The 24,120-nt window shown below is 43.1% G+C and overlaps 1 protein-coding gene across 3 annotated transcripts; it reads left to right on the top strand.

The window, feature by feature from the left end:
• The first annotated feature begins 9,616 nt into the window (after positions 1-9,616).
• LOC137151303 (UDP-glucuronosyltransferase 3A2-like) lies at positions 9,617-24,081 on the top strand. Of its 3 annotated transcripts, XM_067545667.1 has the most exons (8): positions 9,617-9,728; positions 13,232-13,333; positions 15,032-15,149; positions 18,341-18,875; positions 19,274-19,505; positions 21,054-21,273; positions 22,897-23,040; positions 23,951-24,081. In XM_067545667.1, exons 1-8 carry the CDS (start codon positions 9,632-9,634, stop codon positions 23,955-23,957), a joined length of 1,455 nt encoding a protein of 484 aa, XP_067401768.1. In that variant the 5' UTR covers positions 9,617-9,631; the 3' UTR covers positions 23,958-24,081. The 3 variants fall into 3 exon arrangements, with proteins under 3 accessions (XP_067401768.1, XP_067401767.1, XP_067401769.1); XM_067545666.1 differs by lacking the exon at positions 23,951-24,081 and having other exon boundaries at positions 22,897-23,306; XM_067545668.1 differs by lacking the exons at positions 9,617-9,728; positions 13,232-13,333; positions 23,951-24,081 and adding an exon at positions 14,711-14,791 and having other exon boundaries at positions 22,897-23,306.
• The last annotated feature ends 39 nt before the right edge of the window (positions 24,082-24,120 follow it).

Consider the following 24,120-nt stretch of genomic DNA (forward strand, 5'->3'; position numbering starts at 1 on the left):
GAATGGGTTACCTAGGGAGGTGGTGGAATCTCCATCTTTAGAGGGTTTTAAGCTGTGGCTTGACAAAGCCCTGGCTGGGATTATTTAGCTGAGGTTAGTCCTGCTTTGAGCAGGGGGTTGGACTAGATGACCTCCTGAGGTCCCTTCCAACTGTATGATTCTATGAAAATCTTTGTTTAAATTTTTTACAGAGCTCAAGTGGCACAAAGGATTCATAGAGGTTAAATCTTTCCTAAGCTCACCAATGAAACGGGTCTGAAAATCTCATTCTATTCCGTTTGAAATTTGCTCATGTAACAAAGCCACTGCACAACTGAGAGTCTGTGTTCAGAAGATGCAGAGAGGGATGTGCTGCGAAGCATTGACATATCTGTGGAGACGCTTGCCTTGGGCCTGCCCTCTATGCCTGGCTGTGAGCAGGACTATCCAAAGTTCACTATAATGAGCCCAAATTCATCCAGATTCCAATGCCTTCATGGGCAAACACTACTGTTTTCTACAGAGGGCTACATGCGCATGTTTACTATTATAGGAAATGAGAAAATTCTCCTTCAATGCTTCCCTCTGGAGCCCATTATGTGTTCAGATACTAATATGGTGATGGACGCTATTATAAAAAACTAGGATAGAAAGAACCCTTGTAAACTACAATGTTTAACTGAGCTACATGTTTTCAAGGAGCTAATAAAATTGCAATCTAAAAACAGTTAGATACAGTGAGAGGCTTGCAAATCATAAACTGCTAATATTATATGTTTCTTGATGTCCAGCAAAGTAGTACTAATGTGCTGCTACAAGTCTTGATATCAAATCATAGAAGGAAAATCTCACTAGCCTCACTATTTCAGCCATTATTATTATTTATAAATAGTGCTAACCCATGAAACAGTCATGGTTGTACAGCAATAAGATTTATAGCCTCTGAAGGCTACAGCTAATAGGAGTAATGTCATAGCACATACTTAGAAATGTCAGGACTGTAGCTTTGTGGTAATGTGTAGCCAATGGATGGAGAGATGATTACTCATGTCACGTACAACTCTGCCGGTTAATTACAGTAGTGGTGCTGATGATGGCAGAGTTCTCTAGGTAACAGGCTTGCCATCTATGGAATTAATTCCCGTGGAAATAGGACTAGGCAAGTATTTGTCTAAGTTTAGAAAGTGCTCTTTGTCCAGGCCTTCCCAAATGATTCAATCCTGCTCTCCTAGGTACTTGTAAAGCTGCACTCAGTCAGGAAGCATGGCATTTGTTTGATCCTCTTAGTCAGATGATGAATGTCTCAGTTTGGCCCAGTGAAGTGCCCTGATACTACAATAATGGGCACCAGAAAGAAACTTGTAATGAGATAAAATCAATGACAACTAATAGTAATATTAATCTAGCAGAAGGCAGATGTACAGCTAAATGTAACATACTACATAGATGGAATATTTGAACAGCACTCGAAGCATCTATGATGCTTTACAACTGGCAATGTGTTAGCAGAGAAACAACCTAATGGCTGGAAGTTGAAGCTAGACAAATTCACACTGGAAATAAGGTGTAAAATTTTAATAGTGAGAGTAATTAATCACTTGAACAAATTACCAATGGTCCTGGCGTAGTCTCCATAACTGAACATTTTTAAATTAAGATTGGATATTTTTCTAGAAGGTCTGCTCTAGGAATTATTTTGGGGAAGTTGTATGGCCTGTGTTATACAGGAGGTCAGACTAGATGATCACAATGGTCCCTTCTGGCCTTAGAATCTAAAGATCTATTAAAAAGAAGGACAGTATAAAGAATTATCTCTAGATTCTGAGGAGGCAAGTAACTTACCAGTATTGATTGTGGATCATGTATGTCCACAAAGAAAATCACTGTTTTAGTCTACTGGCATTTTTCAGAGTTTAGTGTTAGATAAAAGAACTCTCTAGTGCAGAGATGTCCATCATCATGACCACAGATAAATTCAACTTCTTGGATGTGTTTGTGAGGCCCGCGTGGCATGTTTAGAATGGGAAAAATCCAAGTTTTCATTAAAAAAAAAAAGTTTCTAGCTCTCATTCTTGCAAAGTTAGCCTTGCAACTGTAGAGTGAGTATAAGTGACACAGGGCTGTCTTCCTGAGTTTGCAGACAGCCTGAATCAATGCTCTGGAAGATGTGAACTCTCACATCCTTACCTACATTAATCTTATGGGATGTGACTTTAAAACTTAATGTATCTTTATGAATCATCCTTAACTATACCATGTTTGATTATTTTATCAGGTAAGATGAGGAATGAAGCGCGAATGAAGCTCACCACTAGGGAGGGCAAAATGGAATTGAAAGTTGCCACATGGAACAAAGTGCAGAGGTAAGAAAAGAGGATCTATGTAAATAAGAGATAAATGGAAAGGGGGATGGGGAAGGAAGAGAAACAAAGGGCAGAAACGTCAATGGGCCTTTAAGATGGAGAATATTTTCCCATTTAGCCATGGGCCACTGAGGATCTTGCATAGACACCTTCCCTTTTCTGCATCTAGTACTGCCCATTCCTGCAGCATTTCAGGAATGTGTTCCAGCTAGGGTACAAACACCTCTTCCCCAGGTATTTGGTCCACACCCCCAGAGAATAACCTTAATTTCTGATAGGGGCTTGGCTTAGGATAGGGCTACATAACTTTTTCTAATGCTTGCCCCAGAGCTTTTGCCCTCCCATTGGCTGAGGCTGCAGCCACCAGGCTTGGGCCTGTTGTGTCATGGCCCAGCAAACCTGGTACATCAGCCATGATCTTTCCCTCTTCTCCTAAGAAAGCTAAAAATTCTACATCTGAGGCATGAGGTAGTGGGACTGACTGCCAGAGGCTATCAGCTTCCACATGATGTCCACCACTGTGGTCTCACTTGGAACTTGGGAGGGTTCCATTGCCTCTGGCAACCCGGAGAACACCTGCCCACACACTGTCCACTTGCACTCAGGCACACCATAAAGTGGATTCAGTTGAGCCCTCATCCAATGCCTCAGGTATCCCTATTACTAGAGTGCAGTTCTCAGGGTCACCATTCATCCTCTTGCACCAATCCTCTAACATGGACACAGCTGTTACACAAATGGTAATTTCCCAAAAATATAACAAAATTGTTTTCCAAAATTAATGATTAACTCAAAATGTGCTTGCAAGGGGTATTGATCCAGGATCCCGGACAAGTCCCCAAAAATGTAACCCTTCATTGCCAGGTTGTGTAGGCAGCAACAAGGATCAGGTTCAATAGCTATGGTATCTAGAGGTTCCTCTTAACATTATAAAACAGAACCAGCTTGAGCTCCCACCCAGAAAACTAAACATCACCGTGGGTTGCCTCTAAGAGCCAATACTTCCCCATTCACAAGCACTGAGTCTGTCTATAACAAAAAAACTTTTATTAAAAGGGAAATGAAACTCAGCATTCCTTTGGGAAAACACCACAACAATAATTAAAAAATATGTCAGTCATAAGTAAAGCCACCCCCCCAGTATCTTGGGCAGTAGTCTTTTGCCTCAGTTTCCCACCTTTCACAGTCAATTGTGGCAACTGCTGGAGAATTTGTTGGTCCTTTGGTGGGGATTGTGGAAGGGGGACTGGAGAATTCTCAGCACACATCTTCACTGCAAAATAGATGGATTCCAGCTGAATTAAACCAGAGCCTTGAACTAACCTGTACACCCAGCCAAGTATGCTAGTGCAAGCTTAAAAGCACCTCCAAACCAGTCAAGACTTTTCTATATGGACCGTAGGAGGTTTGGGGCTAAAACTTGGGTAAAAGCCCAGAGTAACTGTGTCACATTGACATACAATTTCACAGCTACAAAACTGAATTATTATTTTTGTTCAGTTAAGTGGATCTGTTAAAGGACGATCAGCAAGGCCTCATTTAATTGATTTTCCCATGAAACATAAGCCTGAAGTACTTGTGCTGGATGGTGATCAGAGAATCTGGTTTCTTGGCAAATTTCAGATGAGAGATGTGACGAGTTTAAAGCATTTCTGAGAAAAGGGAGCGTCAAGAAATTCCTTCAGATAAACATCCCAGGAGCCAACTAGGAGACACAACCCAGGCAAAGCCCTTGTGAAGAGAGCCAAGTGCAGGCAGAAGAGTGCCCTTCATCTCTTCCTGGAATGCTGAAATCTGAGAAAGGAGGAGGCAAAAAGGTCTAATCGCTGTACAGAGAAGAGCAGAAAACAAAGGAACCAGCTTCCTTTGTTGTTACAAACTAATTACATAGGGTAGTGCTGTAAATGTGCACAGTGCTTTGCGAACGCAGCTAAAGAGAGGAGTCTAGTCCTCAAAGACAGTACAAGCTTAATTCATGAAAAGAGCCCAATTCTGTGAGGTGCTGACCACTCTCATTGACGGAGCTCATGACGCCACAGGATCAGGCCCTGGATGCGGGTAAAGCATGAGGTAAAAAAACAGAGGAAAAAACATATCCTATATTGGAGGCTCAAACGCAGGAGGAAAGTAACCTTGAGAAACAATCTGAACATCTCTGACTCAAAGCCTTCCAGGGCAGCCCATAACCTGGGCCTCTGCAAAACAATACACTCTGATCAGATTGGCTGAAAGCAGAGACATTTTTTAAACTCTGTGAAAAACAGACTGCATTTAAAGGAAAGCATAAGCAACCCCACTTGGACCAACTGCACAGCTTAACAGGGATCTTCTGTGTTAACGTGCATGCGCTGCTGTTGCTGGAGCTAAAGGGTTCATTTTAATAGCTGCATGCAGTAACAAGAAGTAAACTCAAAAACCTTTTATATGGACCAGCCACCAGAGGGGAACAAGAAGGGGTCTCTTAGTATGAGTTCAGGGGCCAGCTTGCCAGACAGTGAACTGCTTGGTGGCTATCAGCAGCTAGTTGTCCTTTCCTAAGCTCCATGGGATGGGGGAGATGGATGCATGAACAAGAGTACCACGGTCAAAGCCTGTAATGAAGCAGCACTCAGTTCAACTGTAATACACAAGTAGGGCAGAGGAAGAGAGGGAGGGAGCTGACACACACAGTTGGATTCAAACTGTGCTTTCTGGCCAGCCAGCTCTTCCTTGTGATTCACAGAATTACCGATCCAATTATGGCTGTTCCATTGCAAGAGTCATAACTAAACATTTTGGAAGCCAAGCCCTGGAGGAGCAGAGTGTTTACAGAAGGTGGGTCCATACACCCATGACAATGAAATCACAATGCCTCACATGCTGGAGCTCTTCCCGATAATTAGCTCTGGACAATGATAGCGTTGGAGCATCACTGTTACAACGACTATAAAAAATATTGGTCTAGGGCATTTCCTGGAGATTCGGGATTACAATTACATCGAATAAAAACATAACTTCTTTTAGGATGGCAAAATTTGAATACCCCACCCAGCACCCACAGGTCACCGTGTCTGAGCTACCAGCTGACCCCTCCATGCTAGGGCTAAGGCATGTTAGGCTGGTGAAGGATAAAGCCTGTACTGCTGCTGCCCATGCTGTAGCTATTCTGTGGTTAAATGGGAAGGATTCTGATCGACTGAACAATCACTGCTTTCTGCTCAGTGTCCCCCACTGAGTCCCTTATTTTGACCCTGTGACCTTCACTCTCTCCCACTTTTTCATCCTTTGTCCCCCGTAATCAGTTAAATTCTGGATTCTGTGGCCCTTGCCTCATATGTGGAAAGGGCTGTTTGTTGTTTTGGTGCACTTTGACAACCATCCCGAGATTTAATTGTCCGGCACCTTTCTCAAGAAATATAAAGGTAATAAAACTTTTAACATTCTAATCCCAATTTTCTCTGTATGCAAAGATGCATGAGTCATAAAGGCTGGATCTACAAAGGACCTAAGGGAGTCAGATGTCCAACTCCCAGTGAAATGCCTAAAATCTTGGGCACCAACTTTACAAATGTCAGCTAAAATCCTAGTATTTTAGGACACTTTTCTTTGAAGTTGCCCATAGGGGAAAGTTCACTACAATGTTACAAAGAAAAATGTAGAGTGGATTAAAATTCAGAATATCCATTTCATGAGAAAAATCTAACATTTCAAATTCTGTTTGGAGTCTGAATCAGAACAAAAACAAAAATAATTTCAAAATCTCCCGTGCAACAAAAGTTTCTGAAAAAATTTCATTCCTGATCAAAACATTTAATTATGATAAAATCAAAATATTTCAGTCTGAGTCCATATTTACTTTCTATATTAAAAGTGAAAAGTCATTTCAAAACAAAAATCAAGATGCGTTTTTTGAATTTTTTTTCTAAATGAGTTTATTGAAATCAACATGTTCCTACAGAAACATTCAATTTTGATTTAATAGTATTTTCAAAGGCTATAACATACAGTTTGAACATTTTCTACCAGCTCTATAAAAATATTTTAATGTGATTTTTTGGTGTCTGAATTTAAAACAGAAAACCATAAATAATGTGTCTCAATACATACAAATGTTCTGTCAAGATTAAATAGCTTTCGTCTGTCCCACAAGGTAGAATTATTATAAGTGTAGCCTCCTGTTAAAGTTACTTTACAACAGATCAGGGTGGCTTCAGTTGCCAAGAACTCAGCTCTACTCCAAACTCATCACTAAAGGTTTCTTTACTGGCATACAGTCAAACCATATGGAGCTGAATGGCCTCACATGTAGGGGATGGGAACTGGTATACCACACATTATTAATCAACTTAATCAGATAAAATTTCTAGACTGCTTCCAGCTAGTCCTGGAACGCACAAGGGGAGAGGAAATTTTTGATTTAGTCCTAAGTGGAGCATAGGATCTGGTCCAAGAGGTGACTATAACTGAACTGGTCCATAATAGCGACCATAATATAACTACATTTAACATCCTTGTTGGGGGGATATACCAAAGAAACCCATTACAACTACACAAAAGTCAGGCAGCTATTTAAACAGAAATTAAAAAACACAGTGAAGACAGAAATGTCTGCAAGCTGCATGAAAACTATTTTAAAACACCCTTACAGAGGCTCAGACTAAATACTACTTATACGCCAAATTAAAAAGGAAAAAAAGTAAGAGGACAAAAAAAAAAAAAAAATGCTACCATGGCTAAACAGAGTAAATGAGGCGGTTAGAGGCAAAAAGACATCCCTTACAAGTTGGAAGTCAAATCCTTCTGAGGAAACTAGAAAGGAGCATAAACTCTGGGAAGTCAAGTGTAAAAGTATAATTAGACAGGCCAAAAAAGAATTTGAAGAGCAATTAGCAAAAGACACAAAAACTAGCAGCAAAATGTTTTAAAGTACATCAGAGGCACGAAGCCTGTCAAACAACCTGTGGGGCCACTGGATGATCGAGGTATTAAAGGAGCACTCAAGGAAGATAAGGCCATTGCAGAAAAGCTAAATGATTCTTTGCATCAGTCTTCACTGAGCCATTCTTTTTAGGTGACAAATCTGAGGAACTGTCCAAGATTGAGATATCAGTAGAAGAGATTGTTGAACAAATTGATAAATTAAACAGTAATAAGTCAGCAGGACCAGATGGTATTCATCCAAGAGTTCTAAAGAAACTCAAATATAAAATTGCAGAACTACTCATTGTACTATGTAACCTATCACTTAAAGCAGCCTCTGTATCAGATAGCTGGAGAATAGCTAATGGAATGCCAATTTTTAAAAAAAAGTCTCCAGAGGCAATCCTGGCAGTTACAGGTTGGTAAGACTACATTTAGTACCAGACACACTGGTTGAAACTATAGTAAAGAATAGAATTATCAAACACACAGATGAAAATGATATGTTGGGAACAGAGTCAACATGACTTTTGTAAAGGAAATCATACATCACCAATCTATTAGATTTCTTTGAGGGTGTCAACAAGCAGGTAAACAAAGGTGATCCAATCAATATAGTGTACTTGGACTTTCAGAAAGCCTTTAACAAAGTCCCAAACCAAAGGCTTTTAAGCAAAACAAGCAGTCATAGGATACAAGGGAAGGTCATCTCATAGATCAGTAACTGGTTAAAAGATATGAAACAAAGAGCAGGAATATGTGGTCAGTTTTCACAATGAAGAGAGGCAAAGAATGGGGTCCCCTAAGGATCTTTTCTGGGACCTAGGCAATTCAACTTGTTTATGAATGATCTGGAAAAGGAGGTGAACAGTGAGATGGCAAAGATTGCAGATGATACAAAATTACTTAAGATAGTTAAGTCCAAAGCTGACCATGAAGAATGACAAAGAGATCTCACTAAACTGGGTGACTGGGCAACAAAATTTCTGATGAAGTTCAGTGTTGGTAAGTGCAAAGTAGTGCACAAGGGATTATGTATTCTAAACTATACATACAAAAGGAGGCAGTCTAAATTAGCTGTTACCACTCTAGAGAGATCTTGGAGACATCCTGGATAGCTGTGCTGTGGCAGTCAAAAAAAGCTAATAGAATATTAGGAACTATTAGGAAAGAGATAGATACCACAGAAAATATCATAATGCCACTATACAAATCTATGGTATGCCCACACCTATGCCCACAATAGTACGTGCAGCTCTGGTTGCCCATCTCAAAAATGTTGCATTAAAATTGGAAAAGGTACAAAGAAGTGCAATAAAAATGATTTTAGAGGTATGGAACAGCTTCCATAGCGATTAAAAAGGCTGGGCCTGTTAAACTTAGAAAAGTGATGACTAAGGGGGGGCTATGATAGAGATCTAGAAAATCATGAATGGTGTGGAGCAAATGCATAAGGAAGTGTTATTTAGCCTTTCACATAGCACAAGAACTAGGGGTCACACAATGAAATTAATAGGCAGCGGGTTTAAAACTAATATAAGGAAGTACTTCTTCACACAACACACAGTCAACCTATGGAACTCGTTGCTGGGGAAGTTGGGAAGGCCAAAAGTATAACTGGGTTAACAAAAGAATTAGATAAATTCAAGGAGGATAAATCCATCAATGGCTCTAAGCCAGGATGGTCAGGGATGCAAGCCCACACTCTGGGTGCCCCTAAACCTCTGACTGCCAGAAGCTGGAAGTGGGTGACAGGAAATGGATCACTTGATAAAAGAACTTATATGCCCTTTCTAAAAATAAACGTCCCTATGCGCCTTCTGTTCTACATCGAATCACATACTCTATGATTTCTGGGACTCAAATCTCTATATAGATCATGAGCTGTTCACACACTGCACATATACTGTCTGTTGCGCATTTGCTTACTGCCATCTTTTTTCTAGTAGCTACATAAATTTACACATTTACAAGGATACAAGACTACTGTGATTTTATGCTTTGGTCATTATTTAATGTCCTTGTTCAGAATACACCTACCCAACATTGCTCTCTCTATTTGTTAGGTTAGTTCTAAGCTTGTCTTAAATCAAACTGATCTTATTTATAAAGCAAGTGTGCAGGTCCTTTTCTTAGATTTCGGCGCAGGAGCAACTGCTGGGATTTATGCAGACTCCATGTAAGATTAGCTCTACGCTGCTTACTACTCTCCAGGTTTTGCAAACATGAAGTGTGGTGCTGAATGAGTTATACTTGGCGTGAGGTTTCCTCCTGCCCGTATCACACATCATACAAGGCATAATTTACTGACTCCAGTTTGGCAGTGCAGCATTATGAGAGGTTGAGGGAAGTCTGCCTATTTGTGCTCTGGAGGTGTGGCTTGCTGCAGGATGATGTCTGGAGGGAGAGGGCTGCTGCTCGCTTTGCTTTTCCTGCTGCTCTTCCTACTCCCTGAAGCCTTCAAGATCCTGATTCTCTCCTTCATAGGTGAGTGGTCAAGGGATAGCCAAGGGATAGCACAGCACAAAAACCTTGCGCAATCTTCCAAGCTTTTTAAAGCACGTGAATGTTTTCCTCTGACAAACCAAAAGGGACTTTTTGTTCTCTTGAATGGGACAGTTGGCAGTGCATGCATTTAAAGGAGTGCTCAGGCTGGGCAGTTGTTTTGCTCTGAGTCAGAGGAAAGAAAGGCTGATGAGTAGGTAGGAATGGGAAAGCGCAGAAGTGATACTTCAAACAAGCCTCACATTTGCTGGCCAAAAGACACTTTGCCTGGGACATCCTGTCCTGCCCAGGGGAGCCTTCTCCATGCTGTAAGCTCTGTTTACAGGACATTCACTGCAATGCTCTCTGTGATTTTTTAAAATCCCTGTGACTGCACAGCATTCAGATCTACTCTTGCCCTGGAATGTGAGGGACTGTATTTTCCTTTGTTAACTTTGCCTTTTTCAGTATTTCCTTTGAAATGTCACAGTTGTTTTCTTAGCTGGGAATTGAGCCAAGTGAACTTTCCCCAGATTACTTTCCCTGTCATTAAACTTGTTGCTGAGGTAGGGATGTTATTTCTGTCATACAGTAAGGGGGAGTATTAAATCGAGGTTACTGCAAACATTTGTTAAACCCAGCAATTTTGGCATTAGTAATTCAGATTCCATGGACCTTCCTCTAACCAGCTGGTTAGACTTGTGAGGAAATATCCCCTGGTTGTACCTCACTCCAGCCTCCAGAAAAGCAAGCACTCTCTTTGCTATTTCATGTACTGACTAGAGAAAAAGAATAAAGATGATAAAACCAAATTAACCCCTTCACAATCTTCTTTCCCCCCATCCAGACCAACCACAAACCAAGCTCTTTGGTGGGAATTCTGCCTGAGTAAAGACTCAGGGCCTTCCGTTCCGCAGCTCGTAGGGGAGGAAAAGGAATGGGAAACAGGGATCTGTTAATGCAGCATGCTCCCCCTTCTCTAAGCCTCTCTCAAAGCTCAGTGGGTTTTTCCAGAGGTCCAGTGAGGGATAAAAGTGAGATGCATCCCCATTACAAGACATGAGCCCTTCAGAAAGGTCAGCTTTCTGAGCAGAGTTAAGGATGCTGCTAAGATCTCCTCTGCAAGTCCACTGATATGGAGGAGGAATGTGTGGGTCAGTCTATGGCAGCACAGTGTTATGTTCACAGCATACAACGAGAGAAATTAGATTAAAAAACATGAAATACTCTGGCTGAAAGGTTGCAGTGTAGCACTACTTTTATTAGAAGCCAGGACAAGAACACACAGTAACCAAAATCAGTCACACAAAGCAGGTTGCTTTGTATGGCAGAGAGGCACAACCCACCCCACCTTGTTTGAGGCTGTTTTTTCCCAGACTAACTGGCTCCTAGACTAACAGCTCCCATCCCAGACCAGATACTTTATACTACAAAGCGTCCTAGCCACCAAGTGGGACCAAGAACATCACCCTCCACCAGTGGCGTACCATGGATCTCTAGCACCGGGGAGGAGCAATGCTTGCATTTGCGCCCTTCCCCATCCTTCTCGTAGTAATACTTAACCTTTCACATAAAATCAGTGCTCTGCGTCCCCAGCCCTGCGGTGCTTTTGGTTCCCTGTATGGAGGGAGGGTTTTGCACAGGGGGGCTGGGTGGGTCCCTGCCACCGGCACGGGAGCTGCAGCCGCTTCCATCGCCTTGTCCGGGACAGCACGGTGACCTGTTGTTTTTCAGCCAATGAAAACACAGGCTGTGAAGGCAGCACCCTGGCTTTTAACTCATCACCCCTTCCTTCAGCGGCAGGAGCCAGCTGCCGAATTGCAGCGCCGGAACTGGTCTGCGGGATGCCACCAGGTGCAGCAGTGGCGCCAGCCACCCCCTATGAGGCTGCCCGAGGGGCGCCCCAGGGTGGTGGGCAAAGTGGGCCTGCCTCACCTTGTGGTGGGAGGAGGAGGAGGAGGTGGGTGCTGGCGCTGGCAGGGCAGCACAATAGAACTCTGAAGGGCCCGGCTGGCACCCCAGCCCCCCAGGCCAGCGCCTGGAGGCCATTGCCCCCTACCGCCACCCCACCCCCTCATTGGTCCGCCACCGCTCTCCACACCCTGACTCTCAAAGTGATAAATTACAATTCCAACACAGTCCTCAATATGCTGCACACAGCTCCTAAGTGAGCGTGGGCCCAGCAGACCAACGCAGAAGAGCAGCAGAGGTGGCAGAACCGGGGGGATGGGGGCAAGCTAGTGCCCCTGTCATGGAAATATTGGGGCAGATTGGATCTGTTTCCCTCACCCAATATTTTCCACTCACTAGCGCTCTTGCTGAGGCAAGAGAAGGACCCTGCTATGGTTCCCCCCTCCCCCCGCCCACACGAGATAAGAGTGAAACCCAGAGGAGGGGCTGGAGTGGCCACTGTATCACAGGAGATGAGGTGGCCACTGGGGGGCAGGTAAGACTGCCCAGCCTGGTCCCTTCTTCCAACCATGATGGGTTCTGGCAGAGACACTGGGAGAGGAGCAGGAGCACTTGTGCCAGCCGCTGGAGTGGGGGATGAGACAGGTGGTGTCGGTGAAGAAGGTGCTAGCTGCCAAGGAAGGCTGGGGGGAAAACAAGGCACCAGCCACCTAGGAATGGCAGTAGCAACTGCTGGGATGCCCTTTCCCAGCCTGGAGCTGGCTGCCCCACACCTCTCCACCACTAGTCTCAGTAGCTCCTCTTGCTCCCCCTTTGCACTCCATTCGCAGGGAGCTTCCACCCATCTGAGGAACAGCCAGACCCTCTCTGAGAAGGTGGTCCTGAAATCCACTGGGTTGGTAACAGAATGCCCTACGAATCTCATGGTTTTGGAGGCTCAGGTTTAGAGCGCTACATCCCCTAACTCTTCTGTTCCCGCAAACCTTTCCACACCATCTAATCCTGCTCCCATTCAAGCCAATGGCAAAACTGGGTTCAGTGGTACAGGATCGAGCCTCGGGAGTTTAGGGCCCCATGCTGTGAAGTGCTGCTTAATACTCTTAGGTCCCACTTAAGTTAAGCAGCACCTGGACGTAGCTCCAGGGACACCAGCTAAGGTTGTGGCTTCACATCTTGTCACAAGGCCTGTCTTGCCCTAGCACAATGGGGCCCTGATGCTGATTAGTTCCACTGCAATACAAATAACTCAGTGGGCACTATAAAAAATGAACAGCTAGATACTTACAGTATGAGCATTTTACTTAGAACACTTACAGGGTTAGCATTTTATAGTTTATGCATGTTTGTAAAAGAAAGGGTAGGGCAACATTTTTCTTTAAAACACTGGACTCTATTGGGCCAATTGTCTTAAATGGAGTTACCACAGGAAAGAACTTTAGCCCAGTTCATTTTGTTTACATGTCTAAACTATAAATATCACTGTAAATGTCTCCATTTACTGCTGTTGCTTCTGAAGCCAAACTTTGTATTTGTCAGCATTATCTACACATTAAAATGGAAATTGTATACACTGTCATGTTTTTTTTTAATTTTAGGAGGAAGCCATTATCTTATGATGGATGAAATCTCACATGTTCTTCATAATAGAGGTCATGAAGTCAGGATGTTGTTACAGGCAGGAGTTCTAATGATCCCAGGTAAAAACACCTTTCCCAGAAAAGCTTATTATCAAAGTAATATAAATATTATATTATAACTAGTAAAAGTGTATGCATCACAGGTACAAGGGAGGTTCTTTGATCATTCATATAGTTAGTTCCTGTCATATTTAAGACACCTAAACTTTTCCATTATAAATCCATTTTCAATTTCTCATAACTTTTCAAAACATTCAGCTCCTGGGATGAAAATTTCCTGCCTTCTCCGGTGACTATTTTTGAAAAATGTGAGCAAAAATGACTCAGCCATTAAAATTGTTTTAAAAAAATATTCTTGCAAGATTTTTTTTTTCTGACAGCTTTAATGGTGAAAGTGCTGAGGGTAAGGAGACGAATTAGGCAGGGCAGTAGCCATCAGTGAGCAGAAACATCTTGTAGAGTTCTGGAGTACTCTGGGTTTATTTAGGGTGACCAGATGTCCCAATTTTATAGGGACAGTCCTGATATTTGGGGCTTTTTCAGATATAGGTGCCTATTACCTCCCACCCCATCCCGATTTTTCACTCTTGCTAGGTTTATTAGGGTTTTAAGACCATAGTGCACACAAAGTACTTTGGGACAAGGTTTAGCTGCTTCTAGCAATGTTCTAATGAAGAGAGACTATACATATGTGTGGCTAACTCACCCAAACTCATGGTGAATGTTCATGTCTCCAATGGAACTGTGGTGCCAAGTAGCCAGGAAGCAAATGGTCCTGTAGCCTGAGGAAAAACACAGGGTCTTTGCATACATGATTCTGGGCCCTGACACTGCACTTTTTGCCCAGGATGCCTCCTAGGGCCCAAGATAGGCTTCTGCATCCACCTGGCTTCTAGTCTGCAACGTCCAGGCATTCCACCATGCCAGTCCAGTCATAAGATGCTCAGCCCCAGACAGTCTGCCCTTTCCAAGATTGGCAATGAACTCAAAAAGAAATTAACATAATAAACTGCCCACTGGTATGGTAAAGCTCTCTTCTGTCAGAAGGCTTCTGGTAGGCTATGGCCCCAACTGGGCTTACAGGCTAATATACAAGAATTGTCCCACCAAAAGTGGATCAGCATGGGGGCCTCCTTTCCTTTAGGGAGGGGGGGACATCAGGCAGCCGTCATCCAAGAAGCTCTTGCCTTCAGCCAGCACCTCTCCAGGTGCTGAGGACTGGAAATCTGCTCTCCTCTCAGTTGGTCACCAATTGTGCTGTGTTCTCCCCTTTTAAGCTCCTGCCTCCATCTCTGACATCCTTCACAGGTGCGGGAGGCAAGGCTGACTGATCCCACAATCCCTCATTAATCCCATGTTGCCAATTGTGGAGTTTGTATAACCCATCATGGCATTTAGCAAATCCTGAGATTCAGATGAATCTTGGGGGATCCATGTGTTATGTGGGCCAAATCAGTGCCTGTTCCACTGTGGAGGGAACAATTACCAGACTGAACAATTTGAGTAAACTCTATAAGAGTGAGTTCCCAGAGAGTTTTCTTCTCCTCCTGCAGGATTTCCTGTGAGACTGGGTGATTTCCCATCTTTATGAACCTGGGTGCTGAAAAAATAAATTACTTATTAATTTCTCAATAGGATTCAATTTTTTAAAAATTGTTTATCTTATTTGCCAAAAAGGGTGCATTAAATTAAGGTTTTTGTATTAAATGTAGGTATGCTTAAGGAAAATATCTGATTTTTAATTATATGTATTTTTAGGGTTTAAATATGAGCGGCCCAATACCTATCAAATTACAACTTGGTCTGCTAGCCAGGACTACATCAGTGATTATGAGAAGTGGTTTGCTGATAACATGGAGGATTTTCTGAAGGGCAGGTATTACTTTATCATTATTATGCACAATGTCTTAAGGAGTTTAAATTGTTTGGAAAAAGTTCTGCCATTCTTGATAGCTAAAAAATATCAGCTTCTTGTACATCAAAGTTGGGATAATGAAGAGATTTTAAAGAGAGAGATTTTGAGTAACTGGATGCCTGCTCGCTCGCTCGCTCTCTCTCTCTCAGACACACCACACGGTTCAATATAGTGTTTATGCCTGGATATACTTGCTGCAAGATAAAATTACATTGAATTCATTAGAACCAGAATCTTCATTTCAAAATTAGCCCCATACCATGCACTGTTTGCTCTGAATAAAATACAGACGTTTTCATGGTGTGATGCTCAGGATGGTCATTGTAGTTCTCAATTTGTGGCCACGGCCCAAATGTGGGGCTGAGCCCCAAACAAAGAACAAAACAAAGAAACAAGAGGCTGCATGACATGATATGGAGTTAACTACTTCAGCTTGTATGAAATTTTCTACCCTCTGCTTCAAGGTTCAGCGGTACTGGTTGCTGTGTTCCTGGTTACCAGAATTCATCCTTGCACAGAGGCCCAGCTCAAGACCTATGAACCTCTTAAGTTCCCTGCATTAATGCTCAATAGAGCACTGACTAAACTGGGAGAATTTGTATCTGTCATAGGGCTTTAGGATGGCCCCAAAGCAGCCAAACCACACACGTAGGGCCGTAGGCGGCACATGACACCTGCCTTTGGGGGCCTGGCAAGGGCACCGGCCCTCCCCTCATGATCCTCCTCTCTTGCCCAAGGCCCCACTCCTCCACCCCTGCTCCATCCCTAGCTTCCACATGCTGCCACGGGGCAGGAGGAGTCAGCCCAGCCTGCCCACAGTGCTGCAGGGAAGGCAGCTTGGGGCCCAGCATGGGCGGAGCATGGGCTGCACCCCCAGAAAGCAAAAGGCTCCTGCCCTCCCTGCCTGATGGTATGAAGCCCCAGCTGGCACACGGAGTCCAGGCAGGCCCCGCTCCTACTCGTCTCCTGCCCACTACTCATGCCTCTGAGGGAAGGGAGGGAGGGGCCTTGAGGGAGGGGACTGAGTGAGAGTGGGGCCCATCTGGACCCCCGCACCAACTTGGCTTTGTGCCACTAAGCAGGAAGGGCAGGCTTTCTGCGCCCTGACTCCGCTGGGCCCCCTCATGCTGTGTTCCCTGTGGCACTGGAGGGCGGTAGGTGCAGTGCCGGGCCTGTCCCAGGCAGGGTCTGCCACACACAAAAGCGGCCACTGGGGATGAACTGGGCCAAGTCCTTCCGTGGCAGCATGTGGAGAATGGGGGGAAGTGGGAACATGGGCAGGGTTGAGAAGCAGAGGAGTTTCTGCCGGCGGCCGGTTGGGGAGGTTTATTCCCACCGCCTATGTGTAGTGCAGAAGCCTCCTGACTAGGGTGACCAGATGCCCTTATTTTATAGGAACAGTCCTGGTATGTGGAACTTTGTCTTATATAGGTGCCTATTATCCCCCAGCCCCGTCCCAATTTTTCACACTTGCTATTTGGTCACCCTACGTCCTGAAAAGTGAAAAGTCAGCACCAGGAGCCCTGAGTCATGGACCAAGGCCCAGTGCTGGTCAAATCACTCATTGCAAATGATATTCATGACAGATTGTGACGTTTTTTCCATTAAATAATTCATAAATAATTTATTTCATTGTTCAATCAGCTCTACATTTACTGAACTTTAAATAAGTTGACAAAGCAGAAGGTTAAGCCCAGTTCTCTTTTGTAGATGTGAAGTTACTCTGCATTTTTACTAGCCCCGTTTCAGAAGCGCAGTATCAAATTCCCTGTATGTGGTTTCATCAACTGCAGTGGAGTTTCATCCATTGACAACAGCAGATAATTTGATCCTTGAATGTAACTGACAAACATGACAATGCATTGTCTAACCATTCAGAGTTCGATCCTGCATTGGGGAGGAGGAAAGGAAACAGCGGCCACGGGGACAGTTCACCAGTGTGACCTGACCCACTTTGAATCCCGGCTCAGCAGCTCTGCTATTGCCAGGTCCAGCAGATCTTCATCTGGTTGCATGATGGAGACCCCTGGCTGAGTGTGATGCAGGGTTCTCGGGGCTGTGCCAGCACAGAGATACAGTATTGACTCAGAGCCTGCAGTGAACTCCTGAGCACATGCCTACCAAGAACTGACGTCTCAGCAGGCTCAAGCTCTAAAATTGCAGAGTTTGGTGTGGGATATCAATAGTAATTTGCTGCAACTTCATCCAGTTTAAGCAGTAGCACAAGCCAACCAAAATGAGAACAGACTCCAACTCTGTGTTTGCACAGTGCTCAGGACAAGAGGACCCAAATTCAGATGGTGCTTCTAGGTGCCACCAGAGTACAGGCAACGCCACTCTGTATAGGACAAAGTTGGGAAAGGATACCTGAGCTAAAAGTTTATCTGGAACAATGGCAGCAGGTTACTGACCTCTTAAATTCCACTTTGCTATTCAGAATTATCATATTAGGAGCTGTTGCCACTTTCTGTGTATGTGTAACTCCCTTTCGCTTTAATAAGAGTTCTGTGTATGCATCATGTGGAAAATATATGAGTGGGGTTTTCAAAAGAGCTAAGGCCCAGATCCAGATGTTCAGGTACCTAACTCCCACTGACATCAATGGAAGTTAGGCACCTAAATATGTAGGAGGACCTGCGCCTAACCCTCATTGAGCTTTTTTGTTACCCTTTACATTTCTTTCCCCTGGTGGCATAGAGTTTAAAGCCAGACAGGACCACCAGATCATCTAGTTTAACCTCCTGTATATCACAGGCCAGCAAACACCACCTGCACACTAAACCCAACAATGGTGTGTTGTGTTTAGTGAATAGCGCACTGGACAGGAGATCTGAGTTCTATTCTTGGCTCTGCCATTGGCCTGCTGGCTGACTATGGGCAAGTCACTTCCTCTCCATGCTTACGTTTCACCATTTGTAAAATGGGGACAATGCTTATTATTTCCTTTATAAAGGAGATCTACTGATAAAAAAGTGATATATATAAGAGCTAGATATTATTATACATTTAAATTCACATGGCAGATATTTATCAATGACAATAAAGTACATAGGGAAATACACTCTTGGCCATCAGGTAAGAATATCACTTATATGGAAATTAAGGCAGGCTTAAAATAGAGTACTTAATTAAATGGTCTTATTTTTTCTCAGAGAGGACCTCAGCCATTACTTGGATTTTATGAACAATTTGGCTTACCAGTGCCGTGTCATACTAAATGAATCAAAGATGCTGAACTCCTTGAAGGATGAAAAGTTTGACATAACAGTGATTGATGGTTTTAATCCCTGCTCCTTCCTAGTTTCGGAGAAACTAGGCCTGCCTTTTGTTGCGGTGTTTACTGGAACTTTTGCTAATGGACTGCGGGTTGGGATTCCTAGCCCTCTGTCCTATGTCCCAGTATTTCATTCCCACCTAACTGATCACATGGACTTCTGGGACCGTGTGAAGAACTGTCTAATGTCTCTTGTTTCGACCATAGTAGAAAATCAAGTCCAAGCCATATTTGAAAATGTCATCAAGGATTATTTCCCAGCTGGGTCCAGACCTGTTTTACCTGAGCTCTACCTAAAAGCAGAACTATGGATTTATAACACTGACTTTTCCTTTGAATTTGCACGTCCTCTTCTTCCAAACACTGTGTATATTGGAGGTTTACTGGCCAAGCCTGCCAAACCACTCTCTCAAGTGAGTAAACTTGTATTAGAAGATGAAGTCAGTGCGAGCTGTGGATACACAGCACCTTACTAGATTGGTCTAAGTAGCATATACAGAATTTAAGGCACCCAAAATTAGAGGCCACTGTTGAAAATTTGGCATTAGCCTCTCTGTGTGTTAGATTATTGTTATACCCATTTTACAGCTAGATAGTTACCCTATCTTGGAGGAGCATTTAAAAGTGTAATAAAAGTTTGACAAGTGCTTTGAGATTCTTGGATGGGAAGTACTGTAAAATGAAAAACTGTAATAAGAACATAAACTTAGTGAAAGCCTATTTAAAGCTTGCAACTACTGTATTTGAATGTAACTGAAGTCATTTTAGGACCTAAAGTTGTGTTAGTAAATGTGATGTCTTGTTTGTGCAGGAGCTTGAAGACTTTATAGCAAAATCAGGAGAAGATGGTTTTATCATTGTGACATTCGGCTCAATGTTATCCTCAATCCCGCTCTTGGAAGTACTACAGGAGATGAATACTGCTTTTGCCCACCTGCCCCAAGGAGTGATCTGGAGGTGTCAGCATTCCAAATGGCAAAAAGAGCTAAAATTGGCATCTAATGTGAAAATTGCAGATTGGCTCCCTCAGAATGATCTGTTAGGTAAGGAATGCAGTAGCTGAAATCTAGGAGAAATCCTGATATTTGGGTTTATTGAAATGTGCTTGTGCATTCAGGCAAATTGGAATCCCTGTAAAGGCTTCCAGTGGAATATCCTTTGGAACAGACAGGGTAATCCTCCACTATGAAGGCTAAAGGCAAAAGTCCTATTCACTTCAATGAGAACAGGACCAGACTTATAATTTGTAAGGCTCAGAAGTGCTAAATAGGGAATGAGCAGCTAATTTTATTGTTTTTAATTTAATATTTTAGCGTGTGTGAACAGACTAATGTATGGTTACATAAGAAGTAAATCTATTTTGCTGCATATGCTTCTTATTTTTTAATTATTTTCAAGTATAGAGCTATTCAAATAGTTTAGAAATTGTATGAGTAAGTGGTTAGCTATGGAATCCACTAGCAACCAGTGGTGGATTAGCTGTGAGGCCAGAACTACCACGGACTTTAAGTTGGGTTGCATTCCCACCAGTTTGACAATGCAACCACATCAATCAAAGTACCCATAACACTCCTGGCTCCCTGCCCTGCCAATGCTGTCTTCCGTCCCTAATCCCCGTAACAGATCCGCTCACTATTTGCCAGTGGGCCCCCACCCTTTGTGCATCTATGGGCACTGCCTAAGCCCAGGATCGGCAGATCCGTGTATCCTGACATAATCCACCTGAGTGCAATTTGGGTTGTGCATATACAATTTAAACTCTCTTTTCTTCACCGAGAACTGTGATTAGGCTCTCTCTCCCTTCCTCCCATTATAATAGCAGACAGAAAAGAACTCTGTTGCTCAGTGCTGACAGTTTGTATGATGTAACAAAGGCTAGAAGCCATTGCCTGCCTTACCTTACCATCTGCTCAGGATTTTCCTCTCCTTGCACCCTTCCCTCTCAGACTCTTTCAATAGTTGCATTTATACTTTCTATCTGCATATTTCTTTCACAGAACTGGTCACTCTTACAACATACTAGCTCATCTGAAAGTATCTAAGATCTACTTCAATATCTCTCCCTCCAATTTGGTGCATGGAACAGGATAAAAACATCTAGTACAAAGAGCAGCTGTTCTATTAGATCTTCATGAAATAAAGCTAATCACTTCAGACCCCACAGAGATATAGCAGACATTTTGAAAACTTGGAATTCACCATCACCTTGGAAATATACTAACTTTCTGGTGTCATTTTTTACTATGATCATTGTCACATAGTCTAGATCTGGTTGAACGCCCACTGCTGGATACTCAACAGGCTGTGGTGTTTGGATCCAAGCTCTAGATCATGCATGCTTTTAAGCCACTGAGATTGAGCAGCATCCAGGTACCTCTCTGGTTCTAGTCTCTCAGGCTTACTCCCAGGGTGCAGAGCCCCGATCTTGATTGGAGCCTCTAACCACTATGGTACTACAAATAATAAATAATACACTTATAAAGCTACACGTTTTATACATTTATGAATAGAAATCAAAAGAATTATTACTTTTAAAACCTGTGCAAATGTGAAATTTCATCAGCTGACAATGTTTTATTGGTTTGGACCAGGACATCCTATGGCTCGTCTGCTTGTTACCCATGGGGGGTTGAACAGTCTGATGGAAGCTATCTATCATGGGGTCCCTGTTGTGGGGATACCCCTTTTTGGAGACCAGTATGACAACATGGTCCGAGTGGAGGCCAGAAAAATGGGCATTGCTCTCCGAATAGACCAGCTTAAGGCTGACAAATTCACTTGCACAATGAAGCAAGTTATAGAAGACAAAAGGTATGTGCCTGTCAGTAGTTAAACCTTGATCCTGCTCCCTCTGAAGTCAGTGGCATGAGGGTTACACTGTCATAATGCAGACCCATAATTTTCCACTATTGTTAACAAAAGCAGCAGCTGTAGTGTAGATAGGGTGCAGGTACTTTTGTCATCATGTGGTCTACTCCTACAGGCAGTTGTTAAAGTAGACAAACAGGATGGGGGAGATCTCACCTCTCCATTCAAGGAGGGAGAGTTGTGAGGAAGCACTGCGTCCTCAAACCGAGGAGAAGAGGTGGGAAAATTCTGCTCCCCCAACTCCCCTATACTTCAAAGCCTAACTACAGCTCCCACCATTGCTACCAGCCATGCAGCTTCAGCAAGAGGAAGTTATGGATCTGAATTTTCCTAATGTATTTAAGGCCTGAGACTTTTACCATAGATTTCAATGCGAACAGGATGAAGTCCTCAGAAAGCTGATTCAGAAAGTCCATTCCTGCTCCCACTGAAGTCAATGGCAAAAATATCAGTCAGATATATGTATGAATTTAAATGTGGGAAGTCCTGAGCAGCCAAAACTCCAGTTGACTTCAATGGGAAGTTGGGAGGTGTCAGTATCTCACAGGATTGGGCCCATAGTATACATCTGTAGCCAGTAAAGTTATTATATGTCACAGATTTGTTTCTGGAACAACAATTTAGATGTTCAAAAGCTGTGTCCCAGTTTCAGGGCTTTTTGTTTTGTTTTCATTGCTCATGTTGGTTCTGAATATGCTCCTTCAAAACTGGATCATTCAAGGATAGGATTGAAGACATCTTCAAAAGTATAAGTGTTGAAAGCAAACGTTGTGGGAAATGAGGCCAGTGGGTTATTAGATGCTGATTCTTTACATTAAGTTTTCTGTACATGTTTTTAACATGAAAGTTAACCCAGAATAAATACATACATTTTCACAATGATTAAAGAGCCTTGTGCAGGTCTAAATAAGGCACAGACATTACAAACCTTTGCTTGGGCACCAGCTCCTGGGGTTCCATGATGAGATGCAGCTTTAATTTGTTTTTAAAATTATCTTTCTAACTTCTAGGCTACATCTCCACTAGAAGTGCTGCAGCTGTGCTGCTATAGCGCTTCAGCATGGAAACTCACTACAGCGATGGGAAGGGTTATTCCAGGAAGACAGAAGAATTCTTCTGTCAACCTAGCGCGGTCTACACCAGCGGTTAGGTTGGTTTAACCACGTCACTCAGGAACATAAGTTTTTCACACCCCTAAGTGATATAGCTGGGTCTATCTAACTTTTTAGTGTAGACCTGGACTTTCAGATGCAAAGAGAACCTACAAAACACAACTCAGGCATAACTGCGCAGATTCAGGCAGGCATGACCCCTTGAAACAGTAGCTCCAAGAGCTGTGAACTGCCCCATTCATCTGAACTCTGATTGCTGCCAATCCAAAAATAGCCTGAGCAAGAGTGCAGAGATGAGGCCAAGAAGGGCCCCATAAAGGGTGTGGCTAGGGCCCCAGGTTGTTTTAATTTAGCCCTGCCCAGGAGTAGTAGGCTAGAACTTCATCCGGCCATGCTTTCAACCACGGATCATTTAATCACCACACATCTCTGCATTTTTAATCTCTTCACACAGGTATAAATCTGCAGTGATGTTTCTGAGCACAATTCATCACTCCCACCCACTCCCGCCAGATCAACGCCTGGCACGATGGATAGAACATGTTCTCCAGACAAGGGGAGGTGCTCACCTCCAGCCTTCTGCCTTTCAACAGCCCTGGTATCAGCAACACTCATTGGATGTTTTGTTGTTCCTGTCAGGGTCCGTCCTGGGTGTTACCTATATTTGTGTTAAGCTTATAAGAACTGCTGTCTTTAGGATCCACAGCTCAAGGAAACAGAAACAAACATAATTTTAAACATTGCATATTTGGTTAGAAATTATAAGCGGCTACGAGTAGACACTAGACTCACTTTCTTGAAGGAAACAGTGAGGGAAATGATACATTTCTTGGATAAACCAAACTCTCTGTATGACCTGACTGTAATGGAATAATGTATTAAACATTGGATGAAAAAACAAAACTAGCTGCAGGTTTTTTGGTTTTAAAAACTCACACTATCGTAAGTTCTGTTACTGCTTTTAAGGCATGACTTAGGGCTCCATCCTGCAAGATGCTGAGTACTCTGGTTTTGATCCAGTAAAGCACTTAAAGACTTGCTTAACTTTAAGCATGTTGGTATTCTCACTGACTTCAATGAACCTACTCACTTGCTCAAAGTGAAGCACGTATGTAAGTGCTTTGCTGGACTGGAACCAGAGTGATTAGCACCTTGCGGGATTGAGCCCTCAGTGACGGATGATGTAGTCTGTTTCTTTGCTTAATGGGATTCTGAAAGTGTGTGTGTGATGCTGCATGTCTGGAATCAGAATCCTTCCTGTCCCACATAACTTCTGAGAGGCTAAAAGGGGATGGATACAGTTGAATGGAAGGTAGCTTTCTGAGCCTGCAACTTAAAAATGAGCCAAACTGCTTTAAAAACAAATACAGAAATCCATTTTAAAGGCTCCATGATTGAAAGACAAGACAGGCAGACTCAAAAATGACACAAGTTGTGAAATAAAGTATTTGCATTTTATCTTGTTTTATGTGCCATGACCTGTGTCCTGATTCTGAGCTTTCCTGCAGGAGGTGAATATATCACAATGTCATAGTACCCTGGAGTTTGTGAACTGATCTTTGAAGTTTGGTTCACATGAGACTGGCCATGAATCTACTCCTTAAATCTCAACTGTGAGCTTGGCTCTGGGCTACCCCATCAAACACTGCACAGAAGGAGGGAAAGCAGCTGCTAATCA

Source organism: Emydura macquarii, unplaced genomic scaffold (assembly GCF_026122565.2).
Source record: "Emydura macquarii macquarii isolate MOO-44397 ecotype Brisbane River unplaced genomic scaffold, CSIRO-AGI_Emac_v2 contig_1045, whole genome shotgun sequence".
NCBI lineage: Eukaryota > Metazoa > Chordata > Testudines > Chelidae > Emydura > Emydura macquarii.

What these genes read in the sequence shown, in the direction of transcription:
- LOC137151303 (XM_067545666.1), top strand. Translation starts at nt 9,632, where the DNA reads ATGATGTCTGGAGGGAGAGGGCTGCTGCTCGCTTTGCTTTTCCTGCTG. An exon ending in CTGCCAAACCACTCTCTCAA is followed by an intron (nt 18,876 to 19,273) that starts GTGAGTAAACTT and finishes TTGTTTGTGCAG; the next exon opens with GAGCTTGAAGACTTTATAGC. An exon ending in CCCTCAGAATGATCTGTTAG is followed by an intron (nt 19,506 to 21,053) that starts GTAAGGAATGCA and finishes GGTTTGGACCAG; the next exon opens with GACATCCTATGGCTCGTCTG.